General features: G+C 47.4%; 2 protein-coding genes across 14 annotated transcripts; one reads left to right on the forward strand and one right to left on the reverse strand.

The window, feature by feature from the left end:
* Positions 1–5,072: 5,072 nt before the first annotated feature.
* On the reverse strand, positions 5,073–17,344 carry SLC5A6 (solute carrier family 5 member 6). Of its 13 annotated transcripts, none has more exons than XM_060650992.3 (19): positions 17,225–17,344; positions 16,114–16,180; positions 15,368–15,458; positions 13,706–13,790; positions 12,386–13,057; positions 11,969–12,034; positions 11,582–11,633; positions 11,137–11,204; positions 10,663–10,817; positions 10,101–10,241; positions 9,767–9,896; positions 9,112–9,200; positions 8,571–8,683; positions 8,157–8,224; positions 7,649–7,735; positions 7,320–7,501; positions 7,001–7,104; positions 6,633–6,751; positions 5,073–6,284 (listed from the first exon to the last, which is right to left on the reverse strand). In XM_060650992.3, exons 5-19 carry the CDS (start codon positions 12,776–12,778, stop codon positions 6,132–6,134), a joined length of 1,920 nt encoding a protein of 639 aa, XP_060506975.1. In that variant the 5' UTR covers positions 12,779–13,057; positions 13,706–13,790; positions 15,368–15,458; positions 16,114–16,180; positions 17,225–17,344; the 3' UTR covers positions 5,073–6,131. The 13 variants fall into 13 exon arrangements, with proteins under 13 accessions (XP_060506975.1, XP_060506965.1, XP_060506956.1 ...); XM_060650982.3 differs by having other exon boundaries at positions 15,368–15,526; XM_060650973.3 differs by lacking the exon at positions 17,225–17,344 and adding an exon at positions 16,365–16,588.
* Positions 16,786–21,609, forward strand: ATRAID (all-trans retinoic acid induced differentiation factor). Its single transcript, XM_060651062.3, has 7 exons — positions 16,786–17,057; positions 17,742–17,863; positions 20,067–20,138; positions 20,350–20,421; positions 20,522–20,643; positions 20,945–21,042; positions 21,265–21,609. The coding sequence occupies exons 1-7, from the start codon at positions 16,959–16,961 to the stop codon at positions 21,367–21,369; spliced, it is 690 nt and encodes a 229-aa protein (XP_060507045.1). The 5' UTR covers positions 16,786–16,958; the 3' UTR covers positions 21,370–21,609.
* Positions 21,610–21,615: the final 6 nt, after the last annotated feature.

Here is a 21,615-nt window from a genome sequence, read left to right on the forward strand (position 1 = left end):
ACTAAGATGCAATTTACTCTTTTCGCTCTGTGGACATTTGCACTGATGGTACAAAAACAATGATGGATAAAACTGTAGTCACTTAGCACAAATCAAGTCGATAGTGCCAACCTATACCCGGAGTCATTTTTTGCCAGTTTGGTTAAGAATGTAATTGCATACTATTTGGGTTTTAATTGGAATATTCCTGGTTATGAATAATATTAAGTTCCTTTTCACGTATCCTTGATTACTATGAAGACTGAATTCTTTTTCACGTATTTGTAGACCATTTGGATTTCCTTATTTATAAACTGTCAATTCAAATCTTTTCCTCAGTTTTAATTGATTTGTCCTTTTTACATTGATTTGTAGCTCTTTATGTCATATGTTCTTTAAGTCAGATATATTTGTTGCAAATAGATTTCCCCTACTTTTTGTATGCTTTTTGTTTGTTTGTTTGTTTGTTTGTTTGTTTGTCATGTTAGCCAACATTCAGTGTAGTCTTGGCTTCAGGTGTAGATTCCTATGATTCATCACTTACATCCAACACCCAGTGCTCATCCTAACAAGTGCCCTCCTCAATATCCATCACCCATTTTCTCCACCTCCTCAACCCCCCACCCCCATCAAACCTCAGTTTGTTCTCTGTATTTAGGAGTCTCTTATGGTTTGCCCCCCTCTCTGTTTGTATCTTATTTTTCCTTTCCTTCCCCTATGGTCTTCTGTTAAGTTTCTCAGATTCCACATATGAGTAAAATCATATGATATCTTTCCTTCTCTGACTGACTTATTTCACTTATACCCTCGAGTTCTATCCACATTGTTGCAAATGGCAGGATTTCATTCTTTCACATTGCCAAGCAGTATTCCATTGTATATATAAACCACACCTTCTTTATCCATTCATCAGTTGATGGACATTTGGCCTCTTTCCATAATTTGGCTATTGTTGATAGCACTGCTATAAACACTGGAGTACATGTGCCCCTACAAATCAGCACTCCTCTACCCTTTGGATAAATTCCTAGCAGTGCTATTGTTGGGTCATATGGTAATTCTATTTTTAATTTTTTAGGGAATCTCTACACTGTTTTCCAGAGTGGCTGCACCAGTTTGCATTCCCACCAACAGTGCAAGAGGATTCTCCTTTCTCCATATCCTCACCAACATCTGTTGTTTCCTGAGTTGTTAATTTTTAGCTTTGGATTCTGTGCCCCTCTTTCTCTCTGCCCCTCCCCCGTTTGCGCACACACACTCTCTCTCTAAAAAATAAACATTAAAATTTAAAATTTAAAAACAAACAACTTTGATTATAGTTAAAGAAATTAAACTATTTTTCCTTTAATTTTGGTTATAGTTTTAAAAGCTTTGTTGTAGATTGTTTTCATAGATACACTTAATCAGGTTAGGGAAGTCCTTCTTAGTGCTAGCTTTTCTCCTAAATGAATGTTGAACTTCATGAAACCTGTTTCTGCATCTGTTGAGATGATAATGAGATTTTTACTTTCATCTGTTAACATGGAGGATCATATTATTTGAGTTTCTATTGTTAAAGCTACCTCCTATATCCGAGATAAACGCAATGATGATGATATATTATCTTTTTTATATACATTGCTGAATTCAGTTCACTAACATTTCATGATTTTGCAGCTATGTTCATGATAACATTGACCTTTATACTTTTCCTTTCTGCTTATGTTGTCTCTGTCTGGTTTTGATATTGGGTTGATGCTACGATAAAAGATACTCAAAATTTAATGCTTTAAATGTTTGTTGCTGGGTGTGCCTTGGTGACACCAACTTGGTGCCTCGGTTAAGCATCCAACTCTTGATTTTGGCTCAGGTCATGATCTCAAGATCAGCCCTGCTTATCGAGCCCTCCATGGGAGTCTGCACTGACAGTGGGGAGACTTCTTGAGATTCTCTCCCTCTCTCTCTGTTCCTCCCCCACTTATGCTCTCCTCTCTCTCTCTCTCAAAATTAAATATTAAAATATTAAAAAACCTTTTTAAGAACTTTAAATGTTCATTGCTGGAAAAGAGAAAATGCATTCAGGAAAGTTCCCTCTTCATCTATACTCTGGAATCATTTATGTAAATTTAGAATTAGTCATTCCTTGAAAGATTAGAACTCAGCAGTGAAGCCATGTGGGCCCGGGATTTTCCTCACGATTGGATGTTTTATTTAATATTGTTTCTTTTTACTGGGAATAGGGCTATTCGCATATCCTATTGCTTCCTGAGTCCGTGTTAGTGATACTTTTCTAATAATTTGTCCATTTTCATCTAAAGTTTCATATTTGTTGGCCTAAAGTTGTTCCTAATCTGATTACCATGTTAATGTCTACAATATCTGTCATCATGTACCCTTTTTGTTTCTGGAATTATTTGTGTCTTCTCTTTTCTCTTGATAATTTTTGCCAGTTGGTTTTATTATTCTTTTCAAAGTCCCAAATTTTGCCTCGTTGAGCAATGTGAAATTGGACTACAAATCTAATGAGAGCTGATACGAGATTTTCCAGAGATTTTTTTTTCACTGCTTTGTTTGGGTCTAATCCAACTCTCCTTGCACTTGGCTGGCCCCTCCGTGGATGTCTTCATCACCCTGCTTAGGCTGACACCACGCCCCAGGCTACCTCACCCTTCTTGGGCTCCCATCTGACCACAGGTCTTCCTCCTACACAGATGTCCTCACTTCACTCGGGTTCTAACAGCTCAGGCTGGGCTGCTCACATAGGCAGATACCCTCTTCATTCTGTTTGAGTTCTGCTTCCCCATGTGGGACACATGCAGACACACGTACAGGCTGGCTCTGACAACCCACATCAAGCCACCCTCCTTGAGGATGCCCTCCTCATGCTGCTCAGACTGACGCCACACATCAAGCCGCCCCTATGCACAGACCCCCTCCCCATGTTCCACTCCAGCAGACAGCCCACACCAAGTCTTCTTTTGTGGGGGGGTGTGGGGTATGTCTTTTTCATACTCCAACCCCTCACCAGGCTACCAAACCACATGGACACTTTCCTCGTCCCAACTTGGGCTATAACGCCACACGGCAGACCGTGCCTCCACGTGGTTGCCCTCCTCATCCTGCTTAGACTACGATGTCTAAGCTGGGCTACTCCCATCCACGGTCTCCATTTCACTTGAGCTCTGACATGCACACCAGACATCCTCCAGCACCGATGCTACTTTGCACTGCTCCACCTAATGGCTTGAGGACTGAATTATGCAGGAAGAGAAGGGAAGAGGAAGAGCTCAGATAACTGTACCCAGAGGTATTTTTTCACGAAAGGTCTTAGTAACATAATGCAATATATGAGTGGACTGGATCATAACGTGAACATAGTCCTACTGTGGGTCTGTCAAAGGTTTGAAAGCCACTGACCTACAAAGGTTCTGGAATGATGGCATAGTAGCACCCCCCATTTAGTGTGTTATAGTTTTCTGGACTATCTCAAGATTCCCTGTCACCTGTGGACACCCCATCCAAACTGACATTCTTCCATGGCAACAGAGATACAGCTTTGATTCTAGTCCTACAACCTGGGTTCTAGTTCTGCCCCTCAACCTCTCACTAGCCATGTTATGTTACCTTACATATTAAAAATGCAGATGTTACACAACAGACTTCTCTCCCAAGGCATAATATGGGGTAGTACATGAAAAGTGCCTTGAAAACTACAATAAACACGATCACACTGACATCAAAGGAATGAATAAGTCCTTTACATGCAATGTAACTTCATATTTTTTTGTTTATTTAAGTAATCTACACCCAACGTGGGTCTCAAACCCACAGCCCCAAGATCAAGAACTGCACACTCCATCAACTGAGCCAGCCAGGCGCCCCTGTAACTAAATCGTTAAACAGCTCTGTGAAATTCACATTTAATAGATGAAAAAACTAAAGCTTAAGGAGGTTAAGTGGATGAACCAGCATTTGAACCTAGATCTGTATACTCGACTCCACCATCACCAGTGGTATTTTTAAAGATTCAATTTATAAGTCATCTCTACTCTCAATGTGGGGGTAGAACTCACAACTCTAAGACCAAGAGTTGCGTGGTCGTCTGAGCCAGCTAGAGGCCCCCTAAGTGGTACTTTAAAAATGTGCAAATAAGTTTACTTTGTTAAAAGCAGAGCATCTTTGTTCTGTTACGGACTTTGAATTATTTATACGGAGTACCAAATGTTTTTACCCTCTCCCCTTAAATGTCATAATCCTTGAAACCTTTGAATCCTGTGGTTTTTCCTCTTTTCTCTGCTAACATGCAAGGGTTTTGGACTGAGGCAACTTTGAAATAATGGTGGCACCTGGTGCAGGGTCCTGAGGTGACACAGTCATTTTCTTGGATGCAAAATGGCGGCCAACTTTAACGCCCTTGCATGTAGGTGATGGATAAACATGTTGAAAATGAACAAAGCAGAGCCTGGTTAGATCTAGAACTCTGATAGCTTGGTGCGTGGGGGTAGTCAGCCAGGAGCAGCACCCCCTTTGCCCCCAGGTAGAGGGGCTATCAAGAAGGCAGACCTCAGGGCAGTCAACTTGGCATTTCTTGAAACTGTCCACAGATCTGCCTGAGGGGCCTGGAGAGCTCATGCAGAGTTACTTCTGTGCAGTTGGACAAGGCCAGGCCAACCGAGGGCCTAGGGTGCATGGGCTTGAGCTGTGCTCTTCACAAGAGTCCAGCTCCAATGTTCTATTTTTATTATTATTTTTTAAGTTTATTTATTTTGAGATAAAGAGCACAAGCAGGTGAGGGGCAGAGAGGAGAGACAACCTCAAGCAGGCTTAACACCACCCAGCAAGTAGCAGCATTCTCCCAACAGCCCCCAAAGTGAAAATTTGAGCAGCAGTGATTGTACCAGTCAAGGACAAGATGGGTGGGACAGGAGACAGACTGAGCTGCAGGGAACGAACAGCAGCAGAGGGAGTGTGCATCTTCCACCCAGATAAGCACAATGCTGCTCCCTGAAGACATGACAGCCAGTCTGTGCAGGGGTAGAAGGGGCTTTATCACTGCCATGGACGGGCCTGGGGTGAACCAGAGCAGCTGTGAACAAATAGTACAGGAACCCCGATTCTAGGCCCATTAAGCTTTTATTTCCTAGGAACAAAGATATGTGGGCAAGAAACTCCAAAAGGAAACGAGCACAAACAACAAAATGACACTAGGGTGGTGTGCCAGGTGGGTGGCACACTCCACAGTGGACCTGGTCATGCCCTGGTTTTTTGGATCTACATCTGTCCCGTCCCCAAGTGCCCATTACATAGGTGGAGGGTGCGGGCAGCAAGGTAGAAAGCTTCCCAAATTTATGCAAAGGCGATGAATGTACTGATCTTTTTTGTTTTTTTTTAATCTTTTCTTAAATGTTTTTTGTTTGTTTTTTTTGAGAGAGAAATTGAAAGCATGAGCAGGGGAGGGACAGAGGATACAAAGCACAATCCACGTTGACAGCAGTGAGCCCATGTGGGGCTCAAATTCATGAACCGCGAGATCATGACCTGAGCCAAAGTCAAGACGCTCAACTGACTGAGCCACCGAGGCACCCCGTACCGGTCTGTTCTGAGAGGACTCTTGGGGACAACTAACCCTCTGCCTCAAGAATGGAGGTAGACAGGTAAGAATGAGAGCAGCCTCGGTGTCACAGACAACCTGAAAGTAGTCACGGGCTCTCTGTGGCTGACAGAAACTATGCTCAAAATAGGACTGCAAGAGAAGCGACAGCTGGCCAAGGCAGCTTTGTATTTAATGGTAAACATGGCCAACCTTGTCAAATCAGGCCCCAGAACAGTGATAACCAGCACTGCAGTTTCTATTCACTTCAAAGGATCCTGATGATGATTAATCAGAAGCCATTACCCACTCCCCAGAGGATTTGCTTCTATACCCTTCGCTAGCAAAATCCTGTCCACTGCAAGCCTGGTCTTCTAGAGAATAGACTGTCAAGGGACAAGTAAAAACCCTGTCCTGCCCTCACACTTCCCACGCTATGATGGCTTCTACTGCAGCCCAAACATCTAAGAACAAGGTCCTTTGGTGGGCTAGGTAATCTAGTCCTTGATTGTCTCTGCATTATGCATCACATAACTCATCACTATACTACAGGCTGCCTCCGGGACTGGGACCCGAGCCCAGATCACAGTGAGGTCTCCTGCAGGATGAAGGTGGGGCTGCTCCCCTGGTGGGCTGAACCTTCTTCAGGCACGGCCACGGCCTCCTTGTCTCTGCTATTCTTCAACATCCCATTACTCATCTTTTCTGGAAACGCAGGGGTATCCACCGAGAGATCCTGGAGAACACACAGACCAAAGGGGATGAGACACTGCTTTGATCCTTGCTGGAAGGGAGATCAGCAAGGGGCGGCGGGAGAGAAAGGGAGAAGCAAAGCACACGGTGAGCAGGGAGGCAGGAGAAAGGAAAGGCCAGCATGTTGGGCACCTCTCCGGGCTGAGACCCTTCTGTCCACCAAGCCAGCACTCCCCCATGGGTAGAAGCCGGGGGGTTGCTGGGGGACGGTCCAGGTTCAGGCAAACAATCAGGGTTGCTGGGGAGAAAGGAAAGGGATAGAAGGAAACCTAGAAGGTCTGGTAATAATCTGGAGAGGTAAGGGAGGGTATAATCTGGGCAACATAACTGCTACCTGGCTGTAGCTTTTGCAGTGAAGTCGCTTCTGACAAGACAGGGGCAGGAGGTCAACAAGTCTTGAAAACACTGGGGAAATGGTCCGAGGGTTCAGGGTCCGGCCCCGCATTCCCCCTGAAGGCAAAGGCAAAGGCACTTCTGAGTCTCCTACCACGTAACAAGTGCACACCCAATAAGCCATCTGTTCTTGGGGCTCTGAGTCCTCAGCCCCTGCCAACCTCCCAGAGCTCAGCCAAGAAGTCTGACTGTTAGACACCCAGGAGCCCAGAGGGCAGGGTCAGTTCTACCCCAGAATCCAGATTCCCTGATTAGCCTCCCTCAGCCTGTCTTGCTTCTCTGTGCCCCCATCCCACACGCCCTCACCAGTGAGCCAACTGACAATCAGGCCCACCACAATGACTGTGGTGGAGTTGTGAGCGCTGTACCATAAATACGACAAGGAGTAGAACCGTTGCAGTCCTGTAGGCCTGGGGAGAACAGGAATAAGGATAGTTAGCAATTTACTGACAGGGCATTCCTCAGGGACCTGGCTCCACCCACCTACACTGTCCTAGGGTCTTGGGACCCAACTCTCAACATTGCCCTGAGGACTCTGGTGGTCCATCCCTTAGCAAGGCCCCTGGGAAACCCCTCAAAAATGAGCTATTCTCCCCAAGTAGAAAGTGAGTGAACCCCAACTCACCTGGAGCGAGTAGTTGAGGGCATCAGTGTGGTCATGGCAACGGTGGTCAGGTTACTAGGCAGGGAAAAGCTGGATATATTAGAGGGAGAAGGTGCCACGCCAAAGGCCATCTTGGTCACTATGCTCCCAATGCCAATCCAGAAGGCCATGACAAGTCCAGCCAATAGGCCCACAATGGCACCCTGCCCAGAGACACAGCACATTCTCCAGTTATGATGCCAGCCCTAACAAACCTTCACACCAGTTCCCAGAACTCACAGGGAGAGCCTTGCCAAGCCATTCCCCAGGCCCACCCCTGTAAACGACTGTGGAGCCAGACGGTCACTCACAGGAGGGTTGGCACAAGGAAAGAACATCCCGAGACAGAAGAGTCCGAGCAGCGGCCCCCCAACCATGCCAAAGATGCTGAGTGCTGCCTGCGGAGGATAGGGTTGAAGAAAAAAATAACAGAGAATATTCAGGCTCAGAGGCCCCCCCCCCCCCCAGCCTCACCAATGTAGAGTACAGCCACCCGCCAATGGCTCAGCGGCCCCCTTGTCAGGTCTGTGTCTTCTACGTGAAAATGTTAGAATGCAGGATTCCAGAAGGCATATGGGTAAGGAAATGTGCTGTGGGTTCTCCTCTGAGGCTAAAATAATCCCCAGATGTCTGAGCCAACAAGGACCTGGGAATGACTCTGGAGAAGGCTACTCACAGCTAAAGGTGGTCCATCAAAGACGAATTTTTGACACCCATCCCTATACCATTCCCTTCACATCAGTGGTATTCCTCAACTTCCCATCTCAATCACCTCCTTATCTCCCTTAACAATTGCTTTCTTTTCTGCATAGTCCTTACCTGCAGCACAGGTCCCATCTGAGAAGAAATATAGGCCATTCCCAGACAAAGTAGCCCATAGCCAAAGGCTGGGGGGAAAAAAAGGGAGAAAACACGCAGAGGTAAGTAAGTAAATAGAACTAAAAGAAGAAAAAGTAGAGGAAAGCTCCTTCCCCAAACCGCTACCTCTGTGTCCCCGGAAACAGGGCATATTACCTCCTGCCCCAGCTCCAGGTCCCTCCCACCCGGTCCTCACGCTTATGGGACTCAGAGACCTTCCCAGGAAATGCCCTGAGATAATAAACAAGGTTGTGTGCTTCATGTGGCAAGCGCCAAGCCAAGGCTAAAGCCGGTGCCGTCAAGCAGACTGATGACAGTGCTTCAGGTGTGTCTTAGAAAGAATACATCTGAAAAGATGAGGAAGCATAATCCCACCGAGGATTCTGGAAAGCATGATGGCCTGGACTTCAGAGAACTGAGGGAACCAGGGTCGGATCAGATCTTCCATCGTAACAGTTGCCAATGAATTAAAAGCAGAGGATATGGTGCTGAAAGAAGGAAGAAAAAGATGAGCTGTGCTGACTCTGGGAGCTGAGAGGCAAAACCACCAGGGGCCCTACTAAGGGAGTAGCACTCTAAAGGCAGGAGAAAACATATGCAGCCAGAAGCCATCCTCACAGTTGGCAGCCGAGGAAGAGGCCTGGAAGGCAAGGACACCTGTCCTTTTCTGAGTGGGGTACAGGTTTTGATCAAGTAGAATCAATTCCTGGTGTCGTAAAAAGAAGAACCCTTCACCAAAAGGGGGGCATCTCCTGGAAGATGATATGCTCTCTCCTATACAGATAAGCTGTCCCTCATCATCCACAGATAAAAGGGCACATTGAGAAACTCAGAGAGATCCCCTCCTCCACCTGTCACCTTGTGTCAAGCAGGGATCAGCTGCACCAAACCTGAGGAAAATGGTCAAAGAAGGTACCTGAGGGAACCACTGAAGAGGCAGGCAACAAAGAGCCCAGGCAGGCCCGGCAGGCCTTTCAGGAGATCCATCACAAAATACAGGACGAACTGCAGGCAGAGCAGAAGTGCACAGCTCTCTTGAGAGAGGAGCCCTTCCCCAGGGCAAGACATGTGAGAAACCCCCTACATGTGTCCCTGCCAGCCTACGGAAACCCGGTGATTAAGAAGGGCGCTAAGCACTGAAGGTGACCCACAGGAAGTAGGAAAAAACGGGCTCTGGAGACAGAACACAGTTCGCACCCCAGCCATGCCCAATTAGCAGTGTGACGAGCATGCGGGCCACCCCGATGACTTTTTTCCCTTCTATAAAATGAGGCTGTTGTGGGGATTAGACGAGACCGGGTACGTGACAGCTCCTAACAAAGCGCATCGCACGGTGCATAGTGGTGAGCCAATAAAGGTAGGTCCCCACCCCAGCAGGGTGAGCACTGTGATTAGGTGATACTGGGAACTGGGACCCTCATGTGCCAGATTGTAGAATCCCACAGTGAAAAGCCACTTACATCCATTTCCTACCCAGGATGGGAGTCCTTTCTGCAGCCAACCAGACACTCCTCTTGGAGGCCTAGGTTGGCCCTCATGGGCACAGAAAAGTGCCAGGGAGGCCTTCTCACCTGGTCAGGGGCTGCTTGAGCCTGCTGGGAGCTCATGGGGTACTTCTGGTAATAGGCAAACATGACCAAGCCAATGAGACAGCTCATGCAGAGGACCACCTGCTGGCAAGGGAAGACTGCATAGCAGGAGCTGCAAGACACCAGTGCCAAGGAAACAAGACTGTTAATAGACATCTTCAGGCATGTCCCAAGTTCCAAAAGGCAAACCTGTATCCTGACCCCAATGGGTATGTTTGCGCTCTGGCATCATGCCCCCACCCCAACTGCCCCGTAGAACAGGGTCCCACCATCTTCTCTAGCCCCTGCTCCCTGGTCTTCCTGTCCATGCACTCACAGTATAGCAGCCTTCTCCGTGCGGGAACTGAGGTAGCGCTGCACCTGAGCCTGGTTCACCCCATACAAGGAGAGCATCATGAAGACACCCCCAAAAGCCAACGTCCAGAAAGTGTGCCGTACAAAAGGATCTGGATTCAGCCTGCAACAGATGCCAAATGGTCACTGTGGCATAGCCCCCAACAGTCTCAGCCTTCCTCGCACTCCTACAATGAGGGTCAGAGGAAAGCAGAGCACAGATGCTGCTGCAAGGGCCAAGGAGCTACCGAAGGCAAGAACCGGGTGGACACGAGAGACGGTGCAGCAAGACGGAGGAAGGGTTCTATCCCTCCAACCCACAGCCTCATTCCAAGTACCAAAAACATCCTGCCCCTCCTTACCCTCCAGCCAGATTCCTGTGATCACCCTCAATCTCTGCAGTGCCAGCTTCCCACCCATCTCAGTGCTGCCACCTAAGGCTTACACAGCTTGTCCTCTGCTTACTACAGCCCTGAGTTCAGGCTCTAGGATGGGCTTGGCTCCGAGGCACTACAGACCCCAGCCAGGGAAAGGGGTACACTTACTCAATCCCAGAGATGAGGCCATGCTGGGAAGCCACTTCCCACGCATTCCCCAAGCCGCCCACCCTGGTTGATCCCACAATGATAACCACCAGCTGCCCTAGGAACATGACCAGCGTCTGGAACACATCTGTCCAGATGACTGCCTTCAGACCACCCTGCAGGGAAAAGAAAGCATACCTGACACAGATGTCTTTAAAACCATCCACAAATTAAGACACCCGACCACCAGCAAGGGCACTATACCACCAGGGGCCTAATTCCCACCCCACCCCCTACCTTCAGTATGCCGTCCCCTCTCCTACGTCCCACTTCCCACCAAAGTCCTATCGCATCTCCTACGTATTATTTCATCCCACTCTAAAACTCCATCCCATCTCCCCACCTACATTTTTACCTCATCCCTTCTTTTTCTTCCCACCTCCCCTCCTTACTTGACCTCTTCCCCCTCTCTCTTTTAAGATTCACCACACTTACCAAAGCAGTGTAGATAGTACAGACAATGCCTAGGGTCAGCACTGACAGCCACAGATCAAAGCCAGTCACTGCAAACAAGTAAAAACCACAATTCTGTCTCTAGAAGAGGGTTTCCCAGAGACTAGAAAAAAACCCAGTTAAGACATGAAACATGCAGTCATCAAGGATGTAATAAATCATTCACTATAATCGAAAAAAATGTTCGAACCCCACCAAAAGGTACTGATTAACCAATTCAGACGAGACATGGTAATGTCTGATTAGCTTTCAAGTGAGGCGAACCAAGGTGCTTCCACCTCCGGCAGAGACAAGCCAAGGGCCCATGCAGTGAAATAACTCCCTGGCCAAGGTCAGATTCTTTTCTGCACACTCTCCTCTACCTGCCCCTCCCAAAGGTGTTTTCCCAGCCCGCTGTGGCTGACAGCCAGGGGCTGTGACTCCTCACCTGCATTGAGGGCCAACGATGGTGCATAGAGCACAACACCCATGTAGATCACCTGTCGGGTGTGGAGAAGAGAATGTGAGGGGGAGGGGAAATGAGGGTGGGTACGGAAAGGAGAAAAGATGGACCTCAGCTCCTAATGGCCTCCCTTCATCTAGGCTCACTTTCCTTTCCCTTCTTCCAAATTTTAGCTTGCTGCCACCATACTGACTGTGCTGGAACCAGAAGGAATAGGAAACAGGATGCCTCTGGTGGCTTCAGGGACACTGACACCTTGCAGGACCTTTAATCCTGCCTGAGAGCAGAGGAAGCTCAGAGTGCTTCAGAATGCCTGAGTTTGGGTCCCCCTACCATATCCCAGGCTCAAATTCTACCTTCATTTCTACTTACCATCTGAAAGATGAAGGTCACGGTCCCACAAATCCGCACAGCCTTATTGAAGCGGAGCTCCAGATACTAGATAGAAATATGCAGATACAGATATATAATCGTAGATACCTTTATATATTTAAAGGCATTCCTCCCCACTCTACCCCCACAATTCACACACAGCATCCCTCAAGAAATCCAGGAACATGAGGGAATATTCAACTCCTATCCACTCTGGGCCTCCATTCGCAGTACCTTCCTTCTCTCCCCACTCCCACCTGACTTCACCCAGAAAGAACTTGGAAACACATGATGTGTCCCATCGCTCTAATTAGGCAGAAAAGGTCCAGGGACCCAGATCCCTTGTATGTGCCCTCTTCCTCCTTTCCATCTCTGACCCTGGTGGTCCTATGTGCTCCTCCCTTCCTCTCTGCTCACCTCATAGGCACTGGTGAGATGCAGGCGGTAGAAGACAGGGATGAAGACGTGTGCAGGGATCACCAGTCCCAGGAAATAGCAGCAGCCCAGGAACCAATACTGGGTCCCAAATCGGTAGATCTCGGACGGCACACCCAGAATGGCCACAGCTGACTGGAAGGTGGCCAGCAGCGACAGAGCCACAGGAAGACAGCCCATTTTGCGGTCTGCCATGAGCAGCTGGCCAACAGTATGCCGGCCCCAGCCACGAAAGGCATGGTAGAGCCCAATGGCAAGGGAAAGAACCAGCAGCAGGGCAAACACCACATAGTCCACAAGGGAGAAGGCAGATGTGACCACGTCTGTGTCTGAGGTTGGAAGCAGGGGAGTAGAGGTGCTAACCCCCACACTCATCTTCACTGTGTCTGTGACCTACAGTCACTTGCTGCTCCTGAGCTCTGGGCTGCCACTCAGCTGGGCAACGGCAGGCAAATGGCTACAACCTGGCTTCCGGCCACGATCTCACAGTCCTTCTCCTCCACCAAGTGACATTGTCCAAGGTGAGTTGCAAAGGAATCAGCTCCTAGTCAGGCCTATCTTGCCTTCATGCGCATCTGCCCTCAGGCCTGTGTATCCAACAACCATCAAACTTGGACCAGCCAGTTCTGTACAGCCCTTGGAGATCTGGAGGTCCTGGTATGGTTTTGGTAGGGGAGGAAAGAAGCAACAGAGTGAGACAGCCAGGAGACAACTATTTGGCTAAGACTGTTTTGGGCAGACACAGCTGAGAAATATAAGAACTTTCTTAGGTCTCCACCCCAGTAACAAAAGAAAAATCAACTCGAGTCCACATTTCTTCTCAAAAAATTCCCCTGCCCCCACCTGCAGGCACAGACCCAGTCACTACAATGTACTAAGCCAGCAGACCCCAACCTGGCGCCACAGCCCAGCAGGGAAGAAGAAATGGAGACCAATAACAGCATGGCTTCCTCTATTTCCCCTAGCCTCAGCCCCCACCTCCCATATTCCTAGTGTCAGCTTCCTAACAGGACGCCTTCTTAGCCCTGATCCCTAGTTAGATTACCTTCATGGAAGCCCAAACTCCATTCCAGGCATCCCCAGGCCAACCACTTTGCTCTCTCCTGCCACCCACCTCCCAGTTCCTCCCTGTAACACAACAGCCAATAGCAGATCTGGGAAGAGTGATAGAATTCAAAAGTGAGAGGGTAACATGCTGGAGCCAGGAGTTCAACTTATGATTATAGAAAAGCAGATCAGCCAGGGAGCTGGGGCAAGGGCAGCTGGGGAGAGTGCTCCTATCCTCCTGAGGTAGACACCTACCTAGAGAAGTAATCCCTGTTCAGAGGCAGCGCTGCCTGGAGAAGCTGTGTGTGTCTAGAGCTGGGCAGAAGCTGAGAGTCTGGCTCTGTACGTGGCGGAGGTGAAATCAGGAATTAGGGGTGAAGTGAAGTTCAGCAGTTATTTGTTCTGGCCGCTTTAAGGAACCAATGTGATCCAAATGGCCCTATCACCCTATGGCCCCCAAACTCTAGCTCAGTCCTAGAGATTCCAGAATGGGGAACAGGGAGCTCACATTCAACAGCATTCCTAGCTGGATTAGGCTTTCGCTGTAAGTCACACTTGGCACTGTGTGCTAAAGAGAATTACAAAGGAGGAGCTGAGAGAAATGGGAGAGTTGCTTTTCTGACTCCTGCACAAAAAATACTAATCCTCAAGAATATAGCATTATCCTCAGAACAAGGACAAGATTATACACTTCAAAACTTAAAGGAATATTAAAAGATCACTATTACGACCCCTCGTTACCAACAAAGACACCGAGGCTCAGTGATTCAAGTGATCTTTCCAAAAACCACAGAGCTAATTATTGTCAGTCCAGATCACAGCTCAAGTCTGGTGATTCCCATCCAGCCACTCTTCATTTATACCATAATGTCTTCAAAGAATATCTGTGAGATTCTCACTGATATGGAGAAAATACCACAGCATGTCAGATTTTTAGATAGCCTAAATGATGACAGGTAATGTTGTTTTCGGTATCTCTTTTTTACATTTTCTTACCGAAGCATCTCACTTTTTGTAACCCAGCGGTATGCCATGAACTTCAAAAACTCCAATAATGATAAATAAGGAAAAAGTAACCATTACTATCACTTTTAAAACACCATGCCTCAGTTTATGCACTTTACACAAACATTCTCTGATTCTCAAGGAAGCAGAGTTAGACAAGTTAAATAACTTGCCTAAGGTTACAGGGCACAATACAAAACAAAGGAGAAAGAAAGAGCACTAACTGCAGGTATGACAGGTGATTCACCTGGGGGGAGGGGGACATCCTTACTATTCCTAGAACCAGGGTAGGAGCAGAACATTAATTGCAGTCAGTCATTCGCAGAACAAAGTTTAGATTTAAACTAGTCTAGACACACATTAATATAACCTATGTCTTCTGTGCTTGCCCACTAGGAGAAAGATCAGCCTGGCTGTCTTATGGTTCTCCCACACTGTGTTCTTGGGCAGATATTGCCTAGCTGGCAAGATACGGCCTTACACAGACCAAACCTGAACTCTGAACCTCATGGACCCAACAAAGATAGGAAATCAGAGCCGGCAACTCTTGGATCACATGTTCTACGAGTCTCAAATGTTAGTTCCCAAAAAAGTGTTCCCACCAGGTCCCTCTGGTTTAACCTAAAGATTCCCTGTGGCTCCTCTTTGGCAAATTTGACTATGACAGAGGTGATGAAAAATACTAGGAGTAAGAGAGGGTGTCTGCTGTATGCAAATAAGAATGTGTAGCCTCTGTCTCCCTCTCTCTCTGTCCTGCTTGCTTTCTTCTCTCTCTCTCTCTCAAATAAGTAAACATTAAAAAAAAAAAAAAAAAAAAAAGAAAAAAAGAAAAGAACATGTAGGGTTAGTGACAAAGATAGAGCGGTTACAGAAAGGAAAAAAGTCTCGGTATAGACTAGAACACAGACTTACAGAACTGGTGACCCTCTACTTCTGGGGTAAATTGGTGGAGCTTCTTGATAGAATTCTATTAGCATGAGGTGCAGAGAACCTTCCCAGAAGGCTGAAGAGAGGCAGGCAAGACAGGTAAAACCTGACCCAGTGAAGTGTTCCTTAGACAGGATTCTGATTCTAGGAACAGGAGAGTTAGTGGCTTTCTAAAAACTCTACACCATTGTAAAGCCCATGGACTCGCATCTGAGACAGTGGGAGCCAAAAGTAAGAGCTGAGTTGTGTCACTAAAACTGAAACACACAAGGCACAAATACTGGACTGTGAGACCCCTTCTTAAAACTATAACACACACAGAAAGGGAAGAGAATCACTTACACCACCCTACCCCCCCAACCCCTGCCTGCGCTGAACTGCCTGGACTCCTACAAAAGGCAAATGGGGCCACCGCAGGACCCACTGCCTTAAAAAGATTCCTTCAAAATCTGTCCTTGTGCCTAGAATTCCTCAAGGTCTGAAAGGGTTTAGTACCCTCATTAAAACGCTAATAACTACCAAAGACTTAGAGAACGTGCCGCCAGCTGAAAGTAAATCCTTTTAGGAGAGTCCACGTGCCCGTGGATAAGGGCAAGGGAAGCCCGGGGGGCCACTCTAGAGGAGTTAGCTTTGATGAGCTTTTGCCTGGCCCTCAGCAAAGGCACCACGCAGTCCCTTCGGGCGCGGGGCTCCCCAGGGCCACCCTCGGGGAGCGGTCGCCTTTCCCTTACCTCCGTGGCTCAGCCAGGGCTAAGAGAGTCCAGTCGTTTTTCTCGTGATCAGCATCAGCCCGTTTTTCTGGGAAGGCAAAGGAGATAAGAAGGCAGCGAAGCGCGTGCCCCGCCCCTCCCTCCTCACCAAGCTCCGACAGCCACGCGGTCTCCTGACTGAGGTGACGGGGCTAGGGTGCCCAGGGCGTCCCCAGGCTCATCTCCTCCCGCCGGGGTTTGCCCTTCACTCTTCGCTCCTCCATCACCCTTACCCTCTTTATTTGCTGGCTTCCCGCCTTCCCTCCACACGTGAGGTGGCTTAACCACTAGCACCACGAGGCTCGCAACTCAGATCTTCCCGCGCCTCCACGAGGGGGGCCGACTCGCCCCGCCCCTCCCTGCCTCGGCGCCACTCTCGGTAGCCTTTGGACACTGGCCCCCTGGCGCCGGCCCGCCCCGTTTGCCGGGTCTCCACGGTTGAGTGCGGCCGCGGTGGCAAAGCCTGGCCTGCCACCTGCCGGCTGAGTGACAGCGGGGCCCGCCCCCGGGCCGCCTCGCGTGGCGCCGCCATGTTTACTGAGGGCGGCGGGAGCTGCAAGCCGCTGCGGTGACGCGACCTCGGCATCCGGAAGCGAGGAACGCGGAGCTGAGAGGGCGGCTGCTGGGAGGCCTTCGCTAACGGGGGAAAGGAGAGGGGGTTGGCCAGTCCTCTCTAACGGGGACTGGGACGCACTGAAAAGAGCTCTGACCTCCTCAACCCGCAGCAATCCCCCAGCCCGCTTCGGGCCGACTGGGCCACACCCGCGGAGGGCGGAGCCACACGCGCAAATCTCGCGAGGCGCTGAGAAGGACAAAGGGAGCGAAAAATGGCTCCTCGCGGGCCGGGTAGTCCTTCGAACCTGGTGCCTTGGGCAGCTGCCGTGCTCCTTGTTGTGGGCGCGAAAAGGGCCCTGGCGCTACCCGAGGTACAGAAACAAGTTAGAGGTCGGACTGCAGCATAGTTCCTGGGCAGCCTTGTTTCGCGCTCGCCCGCCCTGGTCTCTCGGCTCTCCCCAGCCCGCCGGTGGCGACGATTTCGTCCCTGAGGCTTGCCTCGCTGTAGCCCCGCCGGCTCCTGCTCCCGTGTACTCACGCTGCGTAGGTCCCCCAGTGACCTCGCCTTGCTGACGTGGACCTTTAAAATTTGATCTCCTTGCTCTTTTGAATAATTGTAAATTGTTCTTCTACCGACGAGTCCTCTGACTGTACTTCACGCTCGTCACGCGCGAATGCCGTATATCGTGCCCTGGCAGGACTGTACTTTCTGTAATGCTTGATGACTTCTTTGTATACCTGCAGTGCTTTTATACCTGGCCAAACCGGGTCTGTCAGATTGAGAAGTCACTGGATAGGGCATAATAAATATTGTCGAATGGTGATCCTCGAAGACGAGGGCCTGTCCTGGGTGAGCTCTGGTACAGAAAGTCTCTAGTGTGCTGATTTGGCTCCTGGCTCTAGGCGAAGAAATGCATCTCCTAGTCAAACTTAACATAAAGATAGGACACCTATTGTTAAAGGAATTTTGAAGAGTGTACTGGTAGTTAACTTTTGACCCCTGCTTTTTCTTGGTTTTTCTTTCTGAATTCCTAACCGTTTTCTCTCCTCTGCAGATATGCATCCAGTGTCCAGGGAGTGTGCGAAATTTGTCAGAAGTGGCGCTTTATTGTAAGCAGACACCGGAGTTAATGCTGCAGGCCCGCTGCTGCCTGAATCAGAAGGGCACCATCCTGGGGTGAGAGAGAAGACAACCCTGGATATTGGAAGAGTTCTGGAACTGGATTCTTAAAGGCTTACCTGATTGGCTATTGGGATAAATATTGGTGCCTATTTTGGAGTCATCCAAGCCATGATTCTCACACTTTAAAAAAAAATTTTTTTTAAGTTTGTTTATTTTGAGAGAGAGAGACAGAGAGTGAGCCAGGGAGGGGCAGAGAGAAGAGAGCATACCAAGCAGGCTCCACAGTGCATGGGGCTCGAACTCATGAACCGTGTGATTCTCATGCTTTTAAATGTGTTAGTAGCATTTTTAGCTAGTTAAACAACCCTGTTATTCTTCTATGCAGTTGAAACTGCATAGAAGTCATAATTTTTACCCACTTAAAAAAAAAAAGGCTTTTATGGCTTTCTTTTAAAAGAAGCTTTGTTCTCTTGTTTGTTTTCAACTCTGGATTATTCACTGTGTGTCTCCATGAAATGACTCCCTTAGCCTCCAAGGCACGATGCTAACAGAATTTTCTTCCCTTCCAATTAATTCAAGTTTGTCTTTGAGGCAAATTCCTCTTTCATCCCTCATGAACATTAATCTCTGCATTTACTCCCTTTACGCTCTTGAGGCTCCACCTAGTCTCATGACTTCAGCTATAACCACCACGCAGGTGTCTCCCAAAACTGGATCTCTTTTAGTATCCTTGGCCCTCTCCAAGCTGTACACATGGGCACCTCTAGCTTTCTATTAAGCATTTCCTCTTGAGAGCACCCTCATTTCAAAATCATAAATGTCATCTGTCTTCCATTCTCTTCCTTCTCTAATTACCTAAATACTTCCTTATAGGAAACTATCTGAAAACCACTTTTTCCCTATTATCCCTCCGTTTTTAAAATTTAATTGTCTGTTGCCCTCAGGATAAAGTTCAAACCATAAACCACCACAGATTGGTTTCAATCCACCTTCCCAACATTTTTTCCCAATTATTTGTCCACTAAAATCCTTCACAAGGGTTTGGCTTCAGCCAGACTTGCCTACTTACAAAAGCATTCCACTTTTGTTTTCTTTGTTCAGGCCTCTCTCCTTACCTGAAATGTCCTTCCTCCACCAAATTAAAACATATTCATCCTTTAATTCCAGCATCTTCTGTGAATGCTCTCTACTACCAAATACCAGAGTAATATCTCATTTTTTTACTTCTTCTAATCCTTAGTGTTTGTACCACTTAAAATTATTTATATACTTTTCTGTGATTTCTTTCATATTTTAATTTAATGTTTATATTGCTTTTAAATTTTTGATTATGGTCTTCCTCTGCTATGTGGTAAGCCACTTGAAAGCTAAGATACTGAGGGTTTTCTTTTATTCTCCCAAGTTTTGCAGTTAGTAGGTACTCAGTAAATATTTGAGAAATAAAGGAACTAGCAATAGATAGTGAAGAAAAAAATAATGTGGCATGGTCCTTAACATCCAGTAATTTATCTCCAATCTGTGGTAGAAAATGCATTTGGAGGGGCACCTGGGTGCTCAGTAAGTTAAGCATCTGACTTCAGCTCAGGTCATGATCTCACTGTTAGTGGGTTCAAGCCCCGCATCAGGCTCTGTGCTAACAGCTCAGAGTCTGGAGTCTGCTCCAGATTCTGTGTCTCCTGCTCTCTGCCCCTACCCTACTTGCACACACACACTCACTCTCTGTCTCTCTCTCTCTCTCAAAAATAAACACTTAAAATTAAAGAAAAGAAAATGCACTTGGAAAAGACTTTCATTTATGTGACTTGCATTTTTTTTCCCATTTGAAGGCCCCTTGTGAATCTGAGAATCATAATACAACGTGAGATTCACTAACCTAGACAAGAAACAAATTTCTTCCAATATATGCACAGATGCATAGGTATACTGATGAGAACAGCACCGTCCAATAAAACTTTCTGCTATGATGGAACTGGTCCATATCTGTACTTTCCAGTACAGTAGTCACTAATCACAAGGGGAGTGGTTACTGAATACTTGAAATGTGGCTAGTGCAAATGAGAAACTGAATTTTTTTCACTTAAATAGCTACATGTAACTAATGGTGACAATGGGACAGTGCAGGTTAAAACATATACCACAGCATCTAGTGTGTGGCCCTGAACACAGCTGTGTTCACTTAATATTAGCTGTAAAAAGGGTTGTATTAGTTTACCATGAATGAAGAAGAGAGACATAATTGTACTGATTATTTCCTCAGGCTGGATCTCCAGAACTGTTCTCTGAAGGACCCTGGTCCAAACTTTCCTCAGGCACATACTGCTGTCATCATGTAAGTGGTTGGTTATCCTCCCTCCAAAGGGCCAGTGTGGTGAAAGGGTGATGGGAAAAGTCTTTAAGGATGAACTTCTAAAAAGATGTTTGAATATTAATGTCGAACGTGGGCAACTCAGAATAAGAACTGGATTGCCAGTCCAGGAAGATGTGTAAATGGAAGTAGAGTGTTTTCCTAGAGCACAGTGCTAACAACGTATGCTTTGCAGAGACCTGCAAGCAAACCCCCTCAAGGATGACTTGGCCAACATTTTCCGTGGCTTTACCCAGCTCCAGACTCTGTGAGTAAGGGTACAGGGTGTGGGAGAGAACCAAAAAGGGACAGTGCTGTGAGCGCAGCAATTTGGGGCTGTGTGTTATGACTGCCTGTGTTGTGTTCAGGATACTGCCACAAGATGTCAGCTGTCCTGGAGGTATTAATGCCTGGAATACTGTCACCTTTTATATGAACAACCAAACCTGTCAAGGACAAAGGAACCTTTGCAACAGCACGGGGGACCAAGGTATGTTGTCTCACTTCCATCCTTCTAGGAACTGCCTTTCTTCACGTCTACTCTCCATTTTAGGTCCAACAGTAAAGTTGCGTACGTGCCTCTTGTTCAAGTTTCTGAAGCTCTAACACCTTGAAAGGAAAGGTCATGAGATGCATTTTATTATTGTTGTTGTGTTCTGTTTATCTGAAATCTTCTTTCTTCTACTTTGACCTAGAAATAATTGAGAGAATGAATCTAAGTTGAAGCTCGATATTCGAGAAATCTACATGATGAGATCCAGTGATTTTCTCTGTTTCTCTCTGGCTCCCAGAAATGTGTCCTGAGAATGGATCCTGTGTACCTGATGGTCCAGGTCTCTTGCAATGTGTCTGTGCTGACGGCTTCCATGGCTACAAGTGTATGCGCCAGGTGAGGAATTAGGCCTTCTTATTAGGAATAGGAGAAATGCATAAGGAAGAACCTCTTTGAAAGAAGAGCCATAAGACCAGAACTGATGCAAATCATCTAGAGAAGGAAACTCTAAGAGAATTGCCCTGGGTAAGGGGATTGGTATGCTAGGAAAGAAATAGCTGTTAGGATGTAGTCCTTGATGAAACGCTGTATGAAGTTTTTTTGGTCTGTCATTCACAGGGCTCCTTCTCCCTGCTTATGTTCTTCGGTATTCTGGGATCCACCACATTATCCGTCTCCATTCTGCTTTGGGGGACCCAACGCCGAAAAGCCAAGGCTTCATGAACTGCATAGGTCTTCCTACTGACTTAAAGATTATCTTGATCTGCCTTAGCCCAGCCAGGGAGATTTTCTACCTAGACAGGCATGGTGGCCAGCAGATCCTCCTCAAGGATGAAGCCGCCATTTGGCAGGAAGATGGGAAGTTGCATAGCTTTGGGGTGTTGTGGACACTGCAGTCCAGGAGTGGACAAGGACCGGTGCCCCATTTGTGCTTGACTATAATAAACATCTTTACTTGTCGTTCTTTTT

This window comes from Panthera onca, chromosome A3 (genome assembly GCF_046562875.1).
Source record: "Panthera onca isolate mPanOnc1 chromosome A3, mPanOnc1 haplotype 2, whole genome shotgun sequence".
In the NCBI taxonomy this organism is placed as follows: Eukaryota; Metazoa; Chordata; class Mammalia; order Carnivora; family Felidae; genus Panthera; species Panthera onca.